At 51.2% G+C, this 20,080-nt stretch overlaps 1 protein-coding gene across 4 annotated transcripts in view; it reads left to right on the top strand.

The window, feature by feature from the left end:
* SMAD3 (SMAD family member 3) overlaps positions 1 to 20,080 on the top strand; it is a 116,366-nt gene that overhangs the window by 48,080 nt on the left and 48,206 nt on the right. The window contains exon 1 of one of the 4 annotated variants that reach the window (XM_044231369.1): positions 6,658 to 6,757. The exons of the other annotated variants lie outside the window; for them this stretch is intronic. Within the exon in view, the coding sequence (XP_044087304.1) occupies positions 6,729 to 6,757 (29 nt within the window). The 5' untranslated portion in view covers positions 6,658 to 6,728. Of the gene's footprint in view, positions 1 to 6,657; positions 6,758 to 20,080 lie in introns of those variants that run through there. 4 annotated transcript variants of the gene reach the window in all.

Raw genomic sequence — 20,080 nt, 5'->3', positions numbered from 1 at the left:
TTGTTCAGTCAGACCCGGGAGGTGGAAGAGAACTGTTGTCAGAACCAGTTCGGACCTCAGACCTCCTTAAGTCTGTTCCTTCATTCTTAGAGGAGGAAGCCATATGCCCAGCATAGGAGTGGGGATGGTGGAGGGGGGCAGCCCTCTAATTCAGGCCCCCGAGTCGGTGTGGTTGTGAGACTTGGGTGGGTGTGTGGGTGTTTCCCACCTGCTGGGAACCAGCCCCTCCAAGCTCATGTGAGAGAGGTGTGGTTTCCCGAGCACAGAACGGAAGGCTTTCTTTAGAGAGTTCATGTTAGCTTAGAAGCACCTGGAAATGGGATCAAAAGGTAATGTTTTAGTGAGTAGAGAAAGCAAATAATACTAAGCATTGCATGTAGATAATTTATAGTTAGAACTCCTCGTTGAGAATCTGAAATCCATTCTTTCAGCAGGCCTGTTGTGGGTGCTGACCACACCCTGATGCGGGGCTGGGCACCCTCGACACAGTAGGGATGGCTGAGGATGTACCATGTGGTCCACTGTGGGAATGGCCAAGGAGGAACCCGGTGAGGGGGTCCAGCCGAGCTGAGAGGGACCGAGATATGCATGGAGCTTTTCTCTCCAGAGCATTCCCTACCAGGGTTAGGGTAAAGCAGATCTACTGTATTCTCTGCTAATATATGTTGGTTCTTGTTCTGCCTGATTTCTGGTGGTCTTTGATATTTGCCAAGAAGGTAATACCCTATAGCTGAGCGAGCTGGGAGTGGGGCAAGCAAACTCTGGCCTAAAGGCAGGTCACTTAAAAAAAAAAAGATTTTATTTATTTGTTTGATAGAGAGAGATCACAAGTAGGCAGAGAGGCAGGCAGAGAGAGAAAGGAGGAAACAGACTCCCTGCTGAGCAGAGAGCCCGATGCGGGGCTCGATCCCAGGACCCCGAGATCATGACCTGAGCTGAAGGCAGAGGCTCAACCCACTGAGCCACCCAGGTGCCCCAGGCTGGTCACTTTTATACCAGACTAGAATTTGAGGGAAAATATCTGTTTGTCACAAAAAGCCACCAAAAGAGCTCTGCTTCATGTTCAGCACCGTGTTCCCCTTGAGTTCAGGGGTGCGCATCTCCTGCTGTGCCTAGAACAGAGCCATGCACAAAGAGGGTCTTAATAAACGCTGCCAAACAACAGCAAGCTTTTATGGAGCACCTGTTACGTGTGGCATAAACCAGGCAGCAGAGGCAGGGGTCTGAGCCATCTTCGCATTTGGGAGCCATCCCATGGAGGCAGCCAGGTTGAGAATCATGTAAGGGTGGGATGAGGAGGTTCAGACCAGCAGCTGAGGAACAGCGGCATTTAGGGGATAGGGAGAGAGGAGAAGCCAGACTCTATACGGGGACACTGAGGACAGGAACAGTAGACGTTGCAGAGAGAAGATCCAGGGTGGTAAGGTGTGAAAAGCACATGTTCTGGGTTTCATAACTGGGAGGTCAGGGTAGAGAGCTGGGGATAGAGGCCCATGCAGTGTCAGGTGAGGAAGTGGGAGTCCAGGGCCTGGGGGACCCCTGCCAGTGGCTCATCCATGTGGGGAGGGAGCAAAGGGACGGGCTTCGTGGGGGCCTGGGCTAGGGATGACCCAGTGAGGTGGGGGGGAGGGAGCCTCCAGTGCTTCATGGCCCTGCTGAAAGGAATCGTGCTTTAAGTGGACGTGCGGAACCCTGCCCGAGTTGTATCTAAGACTTGGCAAAGACATCCGTGAAATTCAGACCAACACACACTCAGGAAAATGGGGCAAATGGATTATTTGGTAAGAAATTTATAGTCCAAAGGTAAAATGGCCTCAGAGAGCTTCTGAAAGTAAAGAGTCAGGGTGAGTTGGTATCATTGAAGTGAAATAACATAGGTCAGATTTTTGGTGTAATTTCAAAGGGTCAAGACATTGGATTTAGTGAGCCTCCTGCATCTCACTAGAAATTTTTTTTTTTTTAACTTTGTTGCTTCTTTTTGTTTCCTAATAGCCATGGGCCCCTGGAATAGACTGTGTATATTTTAGGCGGGAAAGAAGATAAGCATGGGGCAGCAGGGCATGGAGATGGCGAGAGCCTCGGCAGCCCAGCCACAGCGGCGCTGGACAGCTGCCATCACTTTGGGTCAATACAGGAAGGGTTTGAGAGATGCCTCTATGTAGCAAACTCCCTTTGAAGGCGGTGTAAGGCACGGCCTCGGTCCTGGTGACGTTCATTCGTATCTGAGGGGAGGCCTGGCAAAATGTCCACAGGGTGATTCACGTCACAGGGCGAAGACTAGTAGCGGCCATGGGATGGTATGGGGAGGGCAGAGGGGCTGGGAGGAGGCAGGAGGTCCTGTGGCCCGGCCTTGCCCAGGAATGCTGAGTGGTGGGGGGGACGGGGTGCGCCTTGCTCTCGAAGGAGTCAGGCTGCGAAAGTTTAAGCAGATCTCTTGGGCTTCGTGGCAGCTTTGGGACTTGAACTCAGACCTCCCTTTCGAGAAAGCACGTTCTGCTGTTGTAAAAGGGTCTGGAACCCCCACCTGGCATGTCGTCAGGCGGGACATGATGGTATCTGTAATGGGAATGAATACTGTTGAAGCTCTTGGGTGTCTTAGTCTGTGCCCAGACTGCCGCCCAGCCCCCTGGGTCCTGGCCGAGGGGTGGGAGAGGGCAGCTCGCCGGCCAGCCCCACTGAGTCACTCTCTGGCCTGAAGCCCGGTGGGGATTTCCACGCGGCCTGTGTTGTCTTCTCCTCGTTTCCTGTCGGGCTGTGACGCAGGCCAGCTGCCAGCAAGAGCTGGGGGGCACTCCTGACCCAGGACGCTGCCAGCCATAGCGAGGCTCCGTGGGCAGCTGTGTCCCACCGTGGTCCCCGCCAGGGTGTGGCCTGCTGGCTCTATCCTGCCCGGGGCTGGGTGGGCAGCTCCCTGGAGGGCCCGGGGGAGGCTGCAGCTGGGCAGGAGGTGGCTGCCCGTTAGGATGGAAGGTTTTGTTGAGGAGCAAGAGTTTGCTCAGGGGGCAGTTTGTATGGGGGGTGTTTAGGGTTATAAAAACCCAGGTTGGCCTAAAACACTTGCTCTTGATCTGCTGATGTGAGCATTTGTAAATAAAACAGACTTTGAGCCATTTCGTTCATGCAAAGGAATGACTCCAGTAGAATATCTTATCTCTTTAGGTCTTTCTAAAATGTCTGTGTATCTCTCTATCTGCTTCTAGCACCCCCATTTCTTGTTGTGCTTTAAAAAAAAAAAAAATCTCCACTGGTAGGATTTCCACTTCTTCATGGATTTTTTTCCTTCCAGGACTTGTGCAAGGCAGCTTGTAAATGCTATCATCCGTAGTTCTTATCACCGCAGTAGAAAGCGGTGTTATGTAACTCTGTGGCTGCTACCCACACGGGGCTGTTTAATTTCAGGTAGTTAAAATTTAGAATCTAGGTCCTCAGCCTTATGAGCCACATTTCAGGTCCTCAGCAGCCACCTGTGGCTAGCCACTACCACGTGAACCAACACAGAAGAGGTCATTTTCATCCAGACGGAAGCTGCTAGCCCTGGTCTAAGGTCTGAACGCTATAGATGAGGAAACGGAGTCCCACAGAGATTAAGTTGTCAGGACCAGAGATAGCCGGTACATGGCAGAGCGAGAGTGAGGACCCAGATTTGCTTGACTCCATAGTCCGTCTGTCCATCTGTCCATTCATTTATCATAGCACGTTTGTGATGAATATTTCAGCGGCTTCATATAGCTCTCCTTTGTCTAACGACCAAATGAGAGACTTTGCTTTACAAATAAAGAAACTGAAGGTTTCTTTTTTGCTCCCTCTTTCTCAGAGCAGAGAAATGGATCTGGAAGGTTCAGGGGCCCTTCAGGTAGCCTGAAGCGTGCTGTGTGCATCTGCTCTCCTGCCCTTTTCCCAGACCCCGTCCAGCTGGGGGTGGCTGGTTCCTGTTGGTGTCCTCATCAGGGTTTGGGAGTGAGTAAGCTAGCAGTGTTTTCCTCACAGTAATCCTTTGGCCTGTTTCCTGTTGGAGGATCTGTGGATGTTGGTGATCTCTTGTGGGGATGTGTGGGGGGGTGCCTTTTATTAAAACCAAAAGAAGCCTCAGGAAATATACACTAGTTTTGTAGCCAAAAATACTGACGTCCAGAAAGATGAGGGGACTGGGAGGGTCATGCAGGTAGCTAGGATTCTTCGACTTGTTTTCAAGGCAGGATTTATGTGATAATCTTAAAAAAGTAATCACTTTGTGCCCTGCAGTGATGTTCCTCTGATCTGAGACCATTCAGGAGGGTGGAGAAGCGTGGGGCTTTAAGGTTATACAGACCAGGGTTCAAATCCTGGACTCACCACTTGGAAAGTCATGGGACTTTAGCCAAAACTTGACCTGTCCGAGCATCCATTTCTTCATCTGTAAAGTAGGGATGACATAGCTCCCTGCATTTGTTTTAAAGATAAATTGCAACCTGTATAAGAGGTTTACAATTCTGGGCATATTGTACATGCTCATTAAACTGTCGCCGTTCTCATTATGATTGTATCATCACCTCCTTCCAACACTCTCATGTTACAGCTGGTGTCCTGTCTGTAAAGCGCTCTGACCTATAGGACACCACAAAGTTGGGAAGCAGGATAAACTTATTTTGAAAGGGTCTTTTAAGTATATTTCTAAATGATACATTCAGTGTTTTCCTGCAACCCTTGGAATTCTTTTCAGGTGGAGGACTTTTAAATTTTTTTTTTTTTTAAGATTTCATTTATTTATTTCATAGAGAGAGGCACATCGAGAGAGCCAGCTCAAGCAGGGGGAGTGGGAGAGGGGAGAAGCAGGCTCCTCATGGAACAGGGAGCCCAATGCAGGGCTCGATCCCAGGACCCTGGGATCATGACCTGAGCCACCCAGGTGCCCTGAGGATCTCTAAATTTAAAGAGATGGGTCTAACTGCTAATCTGGAAAGTACAACATCTACATCTCAGAGTGTCCAGAAAGTCTAGAAACAGGGAAAAGAGTATATCCTGTTTACCAACTTTTTGGAGACGCTGCCGACGAAGACAACAAAGCCCTGGAAATAGGTTGCTTTTATGTTAAAGCTTTTGTTCCTTTGGAAGAGAAATTGCTGGTGACTGTCCTGGGGTGTCTCGGCAACCCAGCCCGCTGTCTACCTCCGCAGCTGACCCAGCTCGCTGACCTCTGCCATCGGAACTCCCTTCCGCATCGGGGCCTGAGGGGCTGGAGGCGCCTTGGTCTTTAGAAAAAGAATCTGTTATCTCTGGGGAAAACAGCTGAAGGTAAAGTGTCAGTTTAACTTCAGCTTTTCAAAGGTATTCCTCTCAGTGTGGCCTTGGAGCACCTTGAAAAACCTCACAGTCTGGTGTCCAGAAGAGGATGCACCTGGAGGGTTGGAAAGAAAGATGGGATGTGGGGGCAGCCAGTGGGATGGCCCTGACCTTTGGGAATTTACCTGGGAGCTGGGCCTGGCCTTTTCAATTCAGAAACCTCTTTTTTTGGGTGGGCGGGGTCAGGCCTGGAGTCCGAATGCCCAGCTCCCACTAACCTGCAAGAAGCTGAAACACAGATCAAACCGCTAGTTTATTTGTTGGAAAGTATAACCACTCTGGGGTCCTAACCAGGGCGTTCTCTCCTTGTGGGCACCCTACCCAGGAAGCCAAATGGTCAGAGGCGTGGGTGGGTCAGGATGGGGGTGGGGTGGGGGAGGGAAGGCTGGGAAGCAAGTGCCAGGGCCCTTAATGGTGGCGGGGCCCCTCCCTGCTGGACAGGCCTGCGGGGCCCTGCCCGTGGCTGTCCCCTTACCCCTCTCAGCCCCACACCTTCTGACTCACCTCCTTCTGTAGGGATGGGGACCCGCTGTGGCAGGCGACAGAGAGCCTCTCTGAGGCGACCTTGCTCCTCTCTGCCCAGATTCACCTCCTGTTTTCTAGTGGGATCACCCCGCAGAGCATTTTCTTTCCACCTTCTCCGGTCCCAGTGACCGCGTGAACCCCCCAATCCCGCTGTGACGGCCGGCGACCTGGCCTCTTGCGGACCTGGCCTCCACAAAGGCCATGGGGACAGGATGATCTGAATTAACCACTTTGTCGTCCTTCCCGGGGCCTTTTCCCTTCACCAGCTCCACAGAGAGACATCTGTGATGGCTGGCGTCCAGAGTGCGTGGTATTTATTTTTGATTTAAAATATGAAAAGCATTTTTTGAAGACAACTGACTCTCTGAGTCACGCCCAGGGGAGCAAACGGCCTGAAATGCGAGCCGGGGCCTCACATAACAGGAGAGGCTGCCGACTAAACCGGCGCTGGGGGGTCAGGTCCCTGCTGGACGGGATGTGCTGGCCGGAAGGGCAACACGTGGGCTCAGGTTGCAGGCCGTGGGGTCGTCTCCTGCCGCTGCTTGCCTCACCGGGGGCCCCTCAAGCAGGGTTCCTGTAGGATGGGCCGACTGCGTGGGAACCCACACAGCCTGGCCGGGTTGAGCAACTGCGCTTGAGTAAGAGTTCTCGTCCTTGGCTCGGGGGGCTCTGTGGGGGGGTATTTGTCCCGAGCAGCTGCACATGTGACAGGAGCCCCCAGGTTCCCAGGGTTCGCTTGCTGGGCTTCTCCTGCATCCTCTCTTCGCAGGAGTGTGATCTAAGGATGGACACAACTCTCCTCTGTTCTGCCCTTGACAGTTGACCTTCATGGGCTTCTTCGGGTCTCTGCGCTGCCCTGCGAGGTAGTGCAGGTCCAGGTGACGATGCTCTTTTCAAGGACGAGGACCTTGGGGTACGTGTTGTCATTCCTGTCTATGGGGGCTCCTGTGGGGGGGGCGAGCCCAGAGCCCGGGGCCTCTCTCTCCCAGCCCGCTACTGAAGGTTTCCTGAAGCCTACTCCTTCCACTTTGAATGGAACCCCTGGGGTACCAGATGGGAATATGTACTTTTTTTTTTTTTTAAAAGATTTTATTTATTTATTTATTTGACAGGCAAAGATCACAAGTAGGCAGAGAGGCAGGCAGAGAGAGAGGAAGAAGCAGGCTCCCTGCTGAGCAGAGAGCCCGATGTGGGGCTCGATCCCAGGACCCTGGGGTCATGACCTGAGCCGAAGGCAGAGGCTTTAACCCACTGAGCCACCCAGGCGCCCCGGGAATATGTACTTTAAATGTGCTTCGTGGTGACTCGTACAGACCTTCCTGCTAAGGTGACCGAGTGGCCAACTCTGCCTAACCCTCCGACCTTAGACCCATAGGGCCTCCTAGAATGGTCTTAGTCTTGTGTGTTGAGGGCCAGGCTCCTCATGTGGAATGCCAGCTCCCCCAGGACAGGGACCTTCCCCGTCCTCTCCATGGCTGTATCCTCGTGTCCTCTGTCCCGGTGCCTGGGACAGTGCCTGGCATGCAGTAGGCCCTCAGTAGATACTGGTTGGGTGCATGAGTATTTCTCTCAGCTCCATGGTTAGTGCAGGAGAGTGGATGATGGAGCCACAGGGCTGGGCCAGGTCTCCCTTCTGGTAAGTTTGTGTGATTGGTACAGCTTTGCTGCATGTCCGTTTCCCCATCCAAGGAATGGGGGGCAGTGTGCCTCCCTTCCAGGTGGTCCCTAGCGAGGGTAAGATGAACATTGCCCGCACACAATGGAGTGTCCCCACATTGCTGGGGAGGGGCAGGTCATGGTGTCTCCCTGGTGTCTTAGTGTGATCGGCAGGGTCATCATCGCTGTCACTTTTTCCACTGGCATCAAAAGGGATCCGTTCAGCCCGCAGACAGACAAGGTGTAGGGCCGGACTCTGTGCCACGGGCCTAAACACTGGCTACCTCGGGCCTCCCTGATCAGGACCAGACACCAGCATAAACCCAGGTGGCTCAAACCTAGAGCCAGGCTCATGAATGCATGAGTAAATATTTGTCCCGTCTGAGGTCAAATGTGAGCCGTCTACCAGGAGGTCTGTTTTTCTCTTTCTCCTGCCTGCCGTCCCTCCCCACTTTTTAAAAAAGGAAACTGAAAGGTTGAGAGGTTAAGTGACGGCTTGACACAGTCAACCATCAGAATGTCCCCCGGTCTTGTCTGAACCCTGCTCCTTATGCAGGCGCGTCCTCCTCCCAGAAGCCTTCCCAGATTGGCACAGGGTGGACCAGACAGGACCATCACTCCTTCTCGACATCTCCTTCAGGACTCATTTGGCAGGTAGTCTGGGGCAGCTGACACCCGGTGCTCTCATGGTCCCTGTCCTCTGTACCCTGTCCTGTGAGTTTCTTAAGACACAGGGCTGTCTGTGTCTTCTGTTCCCTTATGGGGTTGGCTTATACATTTGTCTCCTCATCTGCTCATCTGACAATACACACTTACCGGCAGCCTGTTGGGCATCTGGCTCGGGGCCTCTCCTTGCCAGGAGCCAGAGAAGCCTGTGCCTGGGCTGGAGTGGGCAGCCAGAGCCCAGAGGATACTGTGGGAGTGTCAGGGAGGTGGTTTTTATACACATATTTTTAAAAGATTTTTATTTATTTTAGAGAGTGAGCGAGTGAGAGAGTGCACAAACATCGGGGGAAGGGCAGAGGAAGAGGGAGAAGCAGGCTCCCTGCTTAGCATGGCAGGGCTCGATCTCAGGACCCCAGGATCATGACCTGAGTCGCAGGCAGATGCTTAACCCAGTGATCACTCAGGCGTCCCAAGGAGGTGGTCTTTAATGGAGTTGGGAGGGATTGAACTTCTGCAGCTCGGGAATACTCAGCCTTGCTGATGAGTTCTTCTGAAAAAATACCTTATCAGACCCTTTGCTGTTCACTGGATCCTTATGTCTGCAGGTTCCCGCCTGTACCCAGGCCAGGAAGTTCACAGGCACAAAACAGAATCCACCTTCCGTACCACTCAGCCTTTTAAAAATGTGACTAATTGTGAGCTAACCGAGCCTGGGCCAGGCGTGGACATGGTTATGCACGGACTGTGTTTGGTGGTGTGTCATTTCTGACTTGCTGGGAAAGTCTTTGGCAGTAGGGGCAGGGATGGGAAGCTGAGCATCGCCGGGGTAGAGGTCTTCTAGGAAGTGCATGATTTCGAGGCCTTACAGGGACGAGGAGTGTGGATCAGGTGCTTGTTTCTTGGACAACCGAGAGGAACCTAGACTTAGGCTTGGGCTCCCAGCTGGTCCTGACTGTCCAGGGGTCTTGGGCAAATCTCTCAATGTTTCTGAGCCTCAGTTTCCTTACTTGTAAAATATGGAGAGTAGAATTTACCACCTGGGTACTCTGAAGAATCAAATAAGCCAGTGTATGCTTTTCACACATTGGCATGGCTCCTGGTGCAGAGTGACCATGTGGTCATTGCTAAAATCTTAAAGATCGCTGAGAGCATTTTAGTGTGCTGTGTGTTACGTGCTAGGAGAAAAAGAATGAGGACAAACAGGGGTCCTCTCTCTCGAGGGAATCGGTCTCTGTGGGGAGAGAATAGTTTCTATAATAACTGCTGATTGATTGCTGTCCTAGAGCAGTGCTATGTTCTAGAAATATAATTGAGCTCATTCATGTTCAACTTGAAGTCTTCTTGTGTTAAAATGTAGAAAGAAAAAGGTGAGATTAATTTCCAGTATATTTTATTTAATTTATATTTATATTTTATAAAATTTATATTTTATTTAATGTAGTATGTCAAAAATCCTTCCTTTTGGCATGTATACAATATAAAACTTGGGACTGAGCTATCTGATGTTCTTTTTTTTTTTTAAAGATTTTATTTATTTATTTGAGAGAGAGAGACAGTGAGAGAGAGCATGAGCGAGGAGAAGGTCAGAGAGCGAAGCAGACTCCCCATGGAGCTGGGAGCCGGATGTGGGACTCGATCCCGGGACTCCAGGATCACGCCCTGAGCTGAAGGCAGTCGTCCAACCAACTGAGCCACCCAGGCGTCCCTCTGATGTTCTTTTTAAAAACTCTACTAAGTCTCTGACATGAATGTGTTCCCCACCCTTGGAGCACATCTCACTTTGGACGGTCCACACTGCCGGCACTCTGTGGTCACCTGTGGCTGGCAGCCGTCATGCTGGACAGCGCAGCTCTAGGATTTCTTTGTTAGGTCCGCTGACATCACCTGCATTTTGGAGGGAGAAGGTGCGCTCACGGCGGCAGTGACCTGCTTGGGCGGAAAGCGGGGCTGATGGTTAGGTCTTGTCTCCACTGAGGAGCAGGGGGACTTGGATTTGCTGAGTGTCTGCTGTGTCCCAGGCCCTGTGCTAGACACTCTACCTTTGTTTTGCCCTTTAAGCCTCAGAGCGGTCTTATGTGGTCAGTATCAGATGCGTCTTACAAATGAGGAAACAGGCTCAGAGAGGCCAATCAACTTCCCCGAGGTCGCGGTCAGAGGTGGGAGTGGGAATCTGGGCCTGCTGCCTTCAGAGCCTTCCATTCACTGGTCCTCTTCCCCCTCGGCAGAGAGCGGAGAACTTGCACACTGCATGGTAGGCAGGCTGAGTACTCCAAGAGAGTACAGAGGCCTGGGCTGTGGGTGGGGGGAAGCGAGAGGCCTGGGCTGTGGGTGGGGGGGAGCAGAGTGCACTGCAGCTGGCCTGTTCAACTGGGGCTCCAGGTTGTCGGTTCAGAAGGCCTTGGCCTGCTTTGGTTGAGGTGATACGTGCATAAAAGCAGCATTCTTTCTAATTCTTTCCAACAGGTTCTGCTGAAAGGCACCCTATTCTGCCACTGGGGGCTGGGCTAGTAACAGTGGGGGGATGTGATGAGCTGGGCCCCGCACCCCATACCAGCTGAGAACGCCATGCACTCCACGAACCTCCAAACAGCTGAGAGTTTCTGCCTGGGAAGTTCCCAGGAACTCGGGGAAGTTGGTGTTGTGTAAGTTCTGGAAGGCATGTGAGTGCTCCTGCAGTTACTCGCTCGTTCACCAAATATTTACCAAATACACACTTTAGGCAAGAATGATTGGGTGTTATCTTGTGATGCTCCCTTTACCTCGGAGGATCCCGGTCATCAGCTTGGGGGGACCTGATGGCAGGTCTTGGAAGCACTCACGTTCTCCCCTCTGCCCAGTACAGGACACTGAGGCTCAGCATACAGATCTCTATCGAGGCTGCTGAGTGGCAAATAGAAGTCCTCAGAACTAAGGGGTCTGGATTCATCCGTCCCTCTGTCTGCCTGCCTGTCTAGCCAGCAGTCAGGCATCCAGCTCCTTCTATTTCCCGGCATTGAGCTACATGCTCAGATTTTTGGTTTTTAGTGTGCTTGTTTGGTTTTATTTTCAGTCATCGCAATCAAAGTCACTGGGTGTTGAATCATGGCTGCTGTCCGGTGTGTTCCAGGCACTAGGGAATCCTCTCAGGGCTCTTGTAAAGAGGGGGAACGCAAGGCACAGAGAAGATACTTTCTGAAGTCCCACAACTCTCCAGAGCCCTGAGATGGCCACTGACTGCTGCTCTGTCACTGGGGTTCCATACGGGTCCTCACGTGAAGCCCCACTTGCCGATACTTCTTGTGAAGCCCTGTCTAGTCTTCAGGTTTAGCAACCAGAAGGTGGGGACAGGGCAACTGGTCTATCCCTCAGAAACCAGCCTGCCCAGGAGACAATGCTTCTTTGGGATCCTGTCTAGCCAAGGACGCCGTGTTAGTGCGAGAGAGATCCCGCATGTGCGCCCCATCAGCGTATCTCTCGGCTCCTCTGTTCTGCCCCTCTTCCCTTGTTAGGCGGGGTGTAGTACATGGGGTGTGCTTCCTTAACTGGGGGCATCTGGAGCTGTCCTCTTCCAGAACCAACAGCCTAAGCAGGCCTGCAGAGAACCCAGTCTCCTGAGAGATCCTACACTTTGTGACACAAAGGGATCTTGGAGAATAACTAGCAAACCATTGACTTTATAGAGGGGGAAACCAAGTCCAAGAGAGATTAGCCATATGGACTGATGTAGGTACATGAGAATGCATCCCCTCTCTGTGTCTGAACGGCACATTCTGATGCCGGGAACCTCAGCCTGACCCTCACTCTACCTTACAGGAAGTGACAGGCTTAGAACTTAGTACTTGCTAGGTAAACACCTCTGTCCCCACCACCCTTGCCAGGGGACTTTGGGAAGGCCACCTCACTGTTTGCCCTTGTTTGAGATGGAAAACCAAGGGGACATGCACACTGTGTATTGTTTGGCCCCCTTGGGAATCCCTCCATGGGCAAGATGGAGCTAGACCAGGGTGGATACCTTGTGGTTCCCATGGGGGGCCGAGGGGACAGGACCCCCAAGCCTAGCCTTCTGATCAAAGAGGCAGGGGTTCCAAGGCTCTGGAATCGGAGGAATGAGAGGGAAAGACCACTGGGTAGAAGGTCTGGGTTCAGGTCCCTGCACCTGCGCTTTTTAGATGCATGACCTCTGAGTTCCCATTTCCATATGGAGGAAGACGAACTTTCCAGTAGCTTTGCGTTGTTGCCTTTGCAGAAGTGGCATGTGCCTCAGATGAGGAGACATGCCTCGCAGTCCTGAAGAACCAGGAAGCATGGCTTCGATGTCAGGCGGGCTTGTTATCACCCGTGAGCTGCAGACTCCCTCCACTTATCACCCTAAGGCAGGGCCATGTACTTTGTCTCCTTCTAATAAACTCGTGAGCTGAGCAGAAATCAGCCTCCTTCTAACCCCTCCACTCTTGAGGACAGCCCACCATTAAGTCTTCTACCCTTTTGGATATTCTGCTCTGTCCACTCGGACTGCTTTCCTCCCTGCAAAGCATCACCCACATCTTCATTTGCTCCTCCTCTGAGCTGTGTTTTGTGCCTCCTCACCCTCCTGGTCACTCCCTCGAAACACTTGTGCAGCCTGTTGATGGCCTACGTAGTGTCACACACAGGACACCAGGCACTGGTCCTGTCAAAGTAGCAGAGACTAGGGCCTCCCTGTTGTGGGGGCTGTGCCTCCTCTCGGGGCAGGTTGCTGGGACAGTCTTATTTTTTGGAAGGGTGAACTTGACCCCATTTGCTGAACTGCTGACAGAGATGGGAAAAGCCCTCCTGGATCTGTAATCCGTGTTCTTGCCCAAGGAAAACCATGTCCCCTTTGGCCTGTTGACGTACTTCCCGGCTTACAGCTGTAATCTCCCACATTGTAATGTAACTTTGCCCTAGATGCCAGTATATATTGCCTTTTCTTTTCTTTTCTTTTCTTTTTAAAGAAAAACTTAATTGGAATTTTTAATGTATTTTTTGGAGAAGAGTGGGCTGAGTTTCCATTCGCCTCTAAAAACAATGAAAAGGAAAACAAAGTATGATCTTATTGCCAGAAATTATGGAGCCAGATCTGAAATTAATTTGCAAAGTCATTAGTATTTTCCATTTGTGAACCCAAAAGTGAATGTAAGTGCAGTTCCTTGTAATTAACTACAAATTAGAACAGGATTGGGAGGACTTTTCAAGGCCCAACTCACAAACTCTAGCAGAAGCAGATGGGTTGGGGGCCACCCAAGAGTGGCTTTGGTTTTCTCTCAAGTCTATGATTTCGGGAAAGTAAGACCGACTCAAATATTCCCCGGAAGAAAGTACTTTTCCAACAATCTCAAAACTGGCAGGGACTTCAGAATGATGTGTTCTAACCTTCTTGTTTTCTGAATGAGGCACCTGAGAGACTCCAGAGAGTGTAAGCAACTTGCCCAAAGTCACACAGCAGGAAGGCCAGAGCTGGGATCTGTGCTCTGAGGCTCCGGCCACCATTGTCCGCCATCCCTACCCCGCTTCCCAGGTGTTGGTCAGCTTGAGGCTTTCACTCCATTGAGCCCTGAGATGGGCTCATGCCCCAAGCAGGGCTCCCGGTGAGACGGGGCGGGGTGATCTGGTCAGAGTCCCCACTGCCCCCCATGCGCTCAGGGTGCAGACGTGCTGGTGCCTATGCCCTGGCACACTTTCCAGAGCTCCGTTTTTCCCCAGACTTACCCCCAGCCCAGCCCCAGCGCCGTACCCATGGCAGTGCTGTTGTGTGAGGGATATCAGCCTGTGGTTAATGAGCGGGGAATGTGTGTCCGTGCGGAGCCGTGTGCAGCAGGATCTCTTCCCGAGGCTTCCCCGCCAGAGGAGCTGGGCCGTTGAGATGCCACTGGGCCATCGGAGGCGAAGCGCTGTGATGTCCCCTCTCCCACTCGTTGCGTGTGTGTGTGTGTGTGTGTGTGTCACACACACAGACCTCGAACTGGGAGAACTCTCTGCAGAGCAGCTGCTTGGAGTTGCCGGCCCAGCTCCGCCATTTTCCTCACCAACAGGATGTCTTCAGGGCTGGGAGGAACCCTTCCTTTAAGTGGCACAGCTCTCTCCCCCCTGGGTGGACCCTTCACTCCAGCCCAGCCTCCGGGGCTTCCTTCCCGTTCCCCCTGGTGCCAGGTGCCATGGGGAGGGGCACCTTTCTCGAAAGTTCTGAAGTCCAGGTCTTAAGAAAAACCGTCTTTCCATGTGGGTGTTAAAGACCATGATAGTGATGGTAAATATTTGGACGGGACCATGCCAGGCCCTGTTCTGAGAGCACCTCCTTCTCACAGTGACCATGGGAGGCAGCGCCGGGCCTCCTTTCTTTGACAGATGAGGAACCCAAGGGCCGTAGAGGCCAAGTGGAATGTGGTGGCAACGCAGAGGCCCAAGCCATCAGCCCTTCAGACCCTCCCAGGACATGCATGCAGGGTGGCCCTGTCTTGGGAGAGCAGCAGGTAAGCTGGGGAGGTGCCAGGCCTGGAGCTGGCCTGGTTCTGGAATGACAGAGAGAGATGGCAGGGAAGGGCTTTGTTTGGGAAGGCTCCTTGTCTGTCCCAGGGGTTGGCTGTCCAAGTGCTGGGTGTCCTATTGGACACTGTGAGTGGGGCAGGAGCCGTGGGCAGAGGAGAGAGGGCGGCTCTGTTGAGTCCTTCTCACCAGGGGCCCCCTCCCTGGGCCAGAAGTCCAAGAGGCAGCCCCAGGCCAGCCGGCTGCCTCTGAGCCTCTACTGTCTCTATAACCCTTCATCCTCTAGAAGCTCCCTTCCCTCCCTTAGGAAAAGAAGGGATCACAGCACCTTCTTCACTGTCAAGATTAGAGGAGCTGATACCCAACACTACTTGCAAAGCACCTGGTACCAAGTAGACCTCTAAAATAGTAGGTTTCTTTTTCCCTTCCACTCATTTTTTTTTTAAATAACCTTTAATAACCTCCCACCCCCGACCCTGCCATGATAACAAAAATTTTAGAAGACAGAGACAAGTTAATATGTTGCTGTATATACTCTCAGGCCAAGAATGTCCTACGTGTTTACATACCACGGGACTGGGAACTTGGATTTTCTCAGCTGGGTCTGTGCTGGCTCAGACGCCCTCTCCAAGACGCCAGGAGCAATTCCCGGCTTTGGTCTCTTGTTGTTGGGGTTTTGTGCGGGTCCTTTCATTGTAGCCTACAGATGTGAAATATTCTGGTTATAGGCAAATTACCACTTGTCCACTTTCCACCAGAGTTAACAAATGTCGGTGTTTTTCCATATTGACTTCAGATGTCGATAATGTCTTATTGCTTTGCTAAGAAAAATAAGACTCTGCTCTCTTCCTGTTCTTCTTCCTCTTTCCTCACAGTGTTTACTCTCCTGAAATTGGTGTGTGTCCTTCCCAGCCAGGACTGGGGTAGCCTGTTGTTTATAAACTCTAGTTGTCCCCTTTGGAATGTGTTTGAACCACCAAAGCAGATGATCACTATGGGGGAAGAAGAAGCGTGAATACCTAAGGCCAGGGGTGTGTGACTTCAGAAAGAGAGCATAAACCCACTTGTTCCCAAATTGAAATTCCCAAATTGTAAGGCTACTGCTCTTGACTTAAAACTTGACCCCACCCGCATGCTTGATGACTAATTTGAGCTTGTGCCATCCTGAGCTCCCGGGGTCATCTGGACCTTTCATGTGAGTAAATACAGGCCTAGTCAGTTATTCTTAGAGCAGGTGTTTTGGCTTTTTTCTGTAAGGCGTCTCCACTGCCTGACCCCTCCCCACTGCCTTGGCCGCAACTGTGACATGGGCTTACTGTGGAGAATTTGGAACATAGAGAGGAGGGATGATTAAACTCCTTCACTGCCCTCCTCCTACTCTGAGCTCTACCCGATCCTTCCCCAAGTGTGAAGAACTGGAGGTCACTGGGCCTTCCAAGCAGGGCCAGTCCCATGGTCTGTTAGGGTTTCCTGAGCAGGTCCTCAACCTTTGTGTGTCCCCAGGATGAGAGAGAGAGTCCCCTGCCCAGGTCAGGTCAGTGGCACCACTTGGACCAGAAGGCTGTCTCCTGGTGGCTGAAGGCATTTTTCTTGCCATGACTACTCTCCATGCTGGGGTCTAATCCTCCAGCATGATGATGCCTGCCCCCCGCCCCCATCTAGGCACGGTGCCAAGTGCCCACCAGAGTGGGGAGAGGGGTCCTGCTTCCTCTTCAGGGAAACTGGGATGCATTCTCCGGGGCTTGACTTTTGACTGTCTTTCCTGAAATGGTCTAGGACAGTTTTCATTTTACCATTTTAGTCAATTTAATATCTTAGTCCTTTTGTGTATACCACAGTGAAACTGTGCCAGAATTCATCCTTTTGTTTAAGCTGAAATTATTTTCATTAGTATCCATTCATTTCCATGTGCATTTTACAACAAAACTTTCTTCTCTTTTTGTTTGTTTTTTTTATTGGTACTGATTTTAATGTATGCCATTTTGGATTTTCTGAGGAAAATGTTGCATGATCGGAGTTATTTAATTTTTTTCATCAGTTTTTAGTCAATGAGTTTCACAGCCTGCAGTTTTGGCTACTTTCACTTTTATGTTGACCTTTTTTCCCCTGGGCTTTATTTTTTTTCCCCCTGGGTGGATTTTGCAGTTTTTCATTGTGGACAACAAGATAGGATTCTTCAGCCCACTTTTTATCTGCAACAGATGTTTCAGGTGTGTGATGTTAGCCATTTCCAGTTTTGTTTGGGGTCTCATTTTTCTTGATAATCTGACCACAATGCCTGTGGGGACCAGAATGACGGGTCAAAATGTCTTTCTTCTTCATGAGTATGGAACAATCTTGTGAAGTATGATTATCCCTTGGATTTCTCCTTTCTGGGGGACTAGTACTTTCTTCTTCGTGACAGAGAAAATGGGCGGTCTCGGTAGTAAGACCTCTCCTAGGAAGGGCGGTGTTGTCTGTCATCAGATCCCCTGCCTTCTACCCTGTGACCTTCCAAATTCACACTTCGCAGACATCGGAAGGGACAGCTGAGGGCCTGCCAGGCCAGGAAGCCCCATGGATGGAGACAAGTGCTCTCTCCAGTATGGGCTGGCCTCCCTGTTGGTCCACAGGGTTGCTGGCCAGAGATCTGTCAAAGGCCTCCAGGCTTCATCCTGCTCCGGGGGCAGGGGGGATGTAGGTGCTTGGGGTGTCAGGAAGCCACTGTTCCCGTAGGAAACCCCCTGCGTGAGTGAGGCCGAGGCGTTAGTCATGGCCCTCTGCTCCGTTCCGGTCACCCGAGACTCTGCTCCCCCGTCTGACCTTGGGGCCGGGCCTGCCATTGGAGCAGGGTGTGCAGGGGGAGCCTGCTGGCCGGCGTGGCTGTTCCTTCTTTCCAGTCACGGCCTTGCTGAGCGGTTCCCTGGGACAATTGGACCCAAGGGAAGCGAACTCATCTGTGTCAGTAAACATCCACCTCCCCTTAGAGGAAAAGGCCCTGCTCAGCCTCTCCGGGCAGCTGGAATGGTGCTGTGTGGGTCAGGGCGGGTTTTTCGTTTTGGTTTTTGGTTTTTGGTTTTTTTTATTCCTCCGTTTGTGTGTCCTTTGATTTTTTTTTTTCCCCCTGTCTCCTTCAATTAGGCCTGTGACTGTTTTCAGATGGCTATTTGTATATACAAGTCATGTCTGGTATCATAATTTGTGTCTGTCTAGATCAATAAAAGCAGCTCTGGCCAAAGCCAGCTGAGAACGTATAAATGCCCTTCGACTCCTCCCCTCCCGCAAGATGGTTAAAAGCTCCCTCCCCTTAACCCTCCAGACCAAAGCTGTTGATTGACTCAATTGGGAAAGATGTAACATATCATTTCTTTTGATGTGTTTTCTCTCTATCCTTTTTGTGGAATTTTAGTCCGTGTTTAAACAACTGTGGCCGATTGGCCACTTCAAAGCAAAAGCCCTTCGCTGGGCCTATTTACAGAGCTACCTTTGAGAGAGCAAAGTGTCAGGAACCCATTGGGACACAAATTGTGTCTTCCACAAGCTCTCCTGCCTGTTGCCCGCCTGCTGCCCGGTAAAGTGAGCTTGGCCTTGTCTAAGACAGCTACCAAAGGAAGCCGGGAAATAGATTCTTGTGTTATGCTCACTTTGGAGGAAAAAAAGATCTAACTTCCAAGTCTAAATTCACATTGTACCTTAAGGATTTTAAGAACTGGGTTTTCTTCTGTTTGCTCACATTAGGGGGGGAAGATGAGCCTCAGATGCCCCAGGATATCTAGTTATGTCAAGTTTTCTATAAAATGTCAAGATTTATGATGGGGAGGAGGCTCTTCTATTCTCCTCCCTTAACTGAGATCTTTCAGGCCCTGGCCTCTAACCCTTTAAAGACGGGGCAGGGAATGCTTTGATATTAGGGTTAAAGAGAAAGCCTCCGCTCACTTTCCTCATCTATAAAATGAGGATAACCTTATAGGGGATTCAGAGAGTTGATACTATAACAAATTTGGCACACTCTAAGTATTATATAAGGTTTTTTTAATTAAAAAAAAAAAACAGTTGAAAATACATTAAAAAAAAAAAAAGATAAAGCATCTGTATTAGCCTAGGCTGGAATTCAGGTGTCTTAGGAAATCCTTAAGAATGCAGCAGCACTAGTAGGTCCTGGTGCCGGCCGAGTATTAGTGTTTGGTATGAAAGGCGGCTGACAGCGCCAGCTTTTCCTGTCCTGGTGCCTTTGTCAAGTATCCCTTCTAAAGCGAGGTACTCCTAGGCTAAACTAAAAGGCCCCCCAAATGTTGGGTAACTAGATTTTTTTTGGGGGGGTGGGGAGCACTGACCCACCTTCTCCCAACTAAAGGTTTGGTAAATCTGTCTGCAGGCACAGGTAGAAACGGTGCCCTTGACCCTGACAAGTCAGTGGGTTTAAACCAAGAGGATGCAAGGTTCTGGAAGGAACAATAAATAGGAATGGATGACTCGTCTTTTCATAAATGCCACCATACTCTCTTCAGTCCCCCACTTCTGAACAGGGGAGTGGAGGGTTGTCCCTTTGACTTCAGGCAAGAGAAATGGTTTCCGGAGGTGGGATTGCTAATTAGATTCCTTTCTTTCTCTGTCCTCCTTTCTTCTCCCTATGCTGCTTCTTGACCTCTGCCCACCCCAAGGGGACTGGCCATCCCTCCACGGCCTCCTCTGGCGCTCAGTGGGGCTGGCCGCTGCCACAGCCTCGAGAGAGCCATGAGGAAGCACTGTGTGAGCTCTGCAGGGTGTTTGAAAGTGGCCTCGTTGGTGGAGTGAACTGTCCAAGAAGGTCGAAATCTTCAGGGTAGGAAGCTGGGTAGAGAGCAAGTGGCCTTCTGAGAGCTCTGGGTACAGCATCCTCGAGGTGAGCCAGACTGGTGTGGAGCTGGTGGAGGCCCAGGGAAGCCGTACAGTTTGCTACCCCAGCCTGGCCTCTGAGAGCGAAGGGGGAGGCCGTCACTAATGACCCCAGCATAGTCGGGTGACTGCAGCTGTCCCAACAGGTGGGCATGCGGTCGGCCTGCAAAGGCCAGACTCTGTCCTTCCAGGTTCCGTTCTGTTTCATGAGGACTGATGCTTCCAAGGCTCAGGAGGACAGGGGAAGTGCAGGAAGTGGCCCCTGGCATAAGAAGACAGAGCTGGACACAGTCAGAAGGGGCTTTGGTGACTCTGAATCAGCCAGTGGCCAAGCATTGCCAGGACTTGTGATTTCTTTTCCAGAGATGCCCCAGATTTACATTTACATATGAAACCTCCCAGCTTTGAGAAGATGGCAACTAACGAAAACATCTTAAAAACACGGTTGCAGTCCAAGCCCAACATCTGTAGGCTGCCGCCTGTTTTCGACCTCCGGCCTAGACCAATTAACTGGTGGCAGTCTTCTGAATTCCGGCAACGGGAAGTTTCTTACGGAAATTGCCCAGATTGACCACAAGTG

This window comes from Neovison vison, chromosome 13 (assembly GCF_020171115.1).
Source record: "Neovison vison isolate M4711 chromosome 13, ASM_NN_V1, whole genome shotgun sequence".
Lineage (NCBI taxonomy): Eukaryota > Metazoa > Chordata > Mammalia > Carnivora > Mustelidae > Neogale > Neogale vison.
This window is presented reverse-complemented; position numbering and strand designations above follow the sequence as displayed.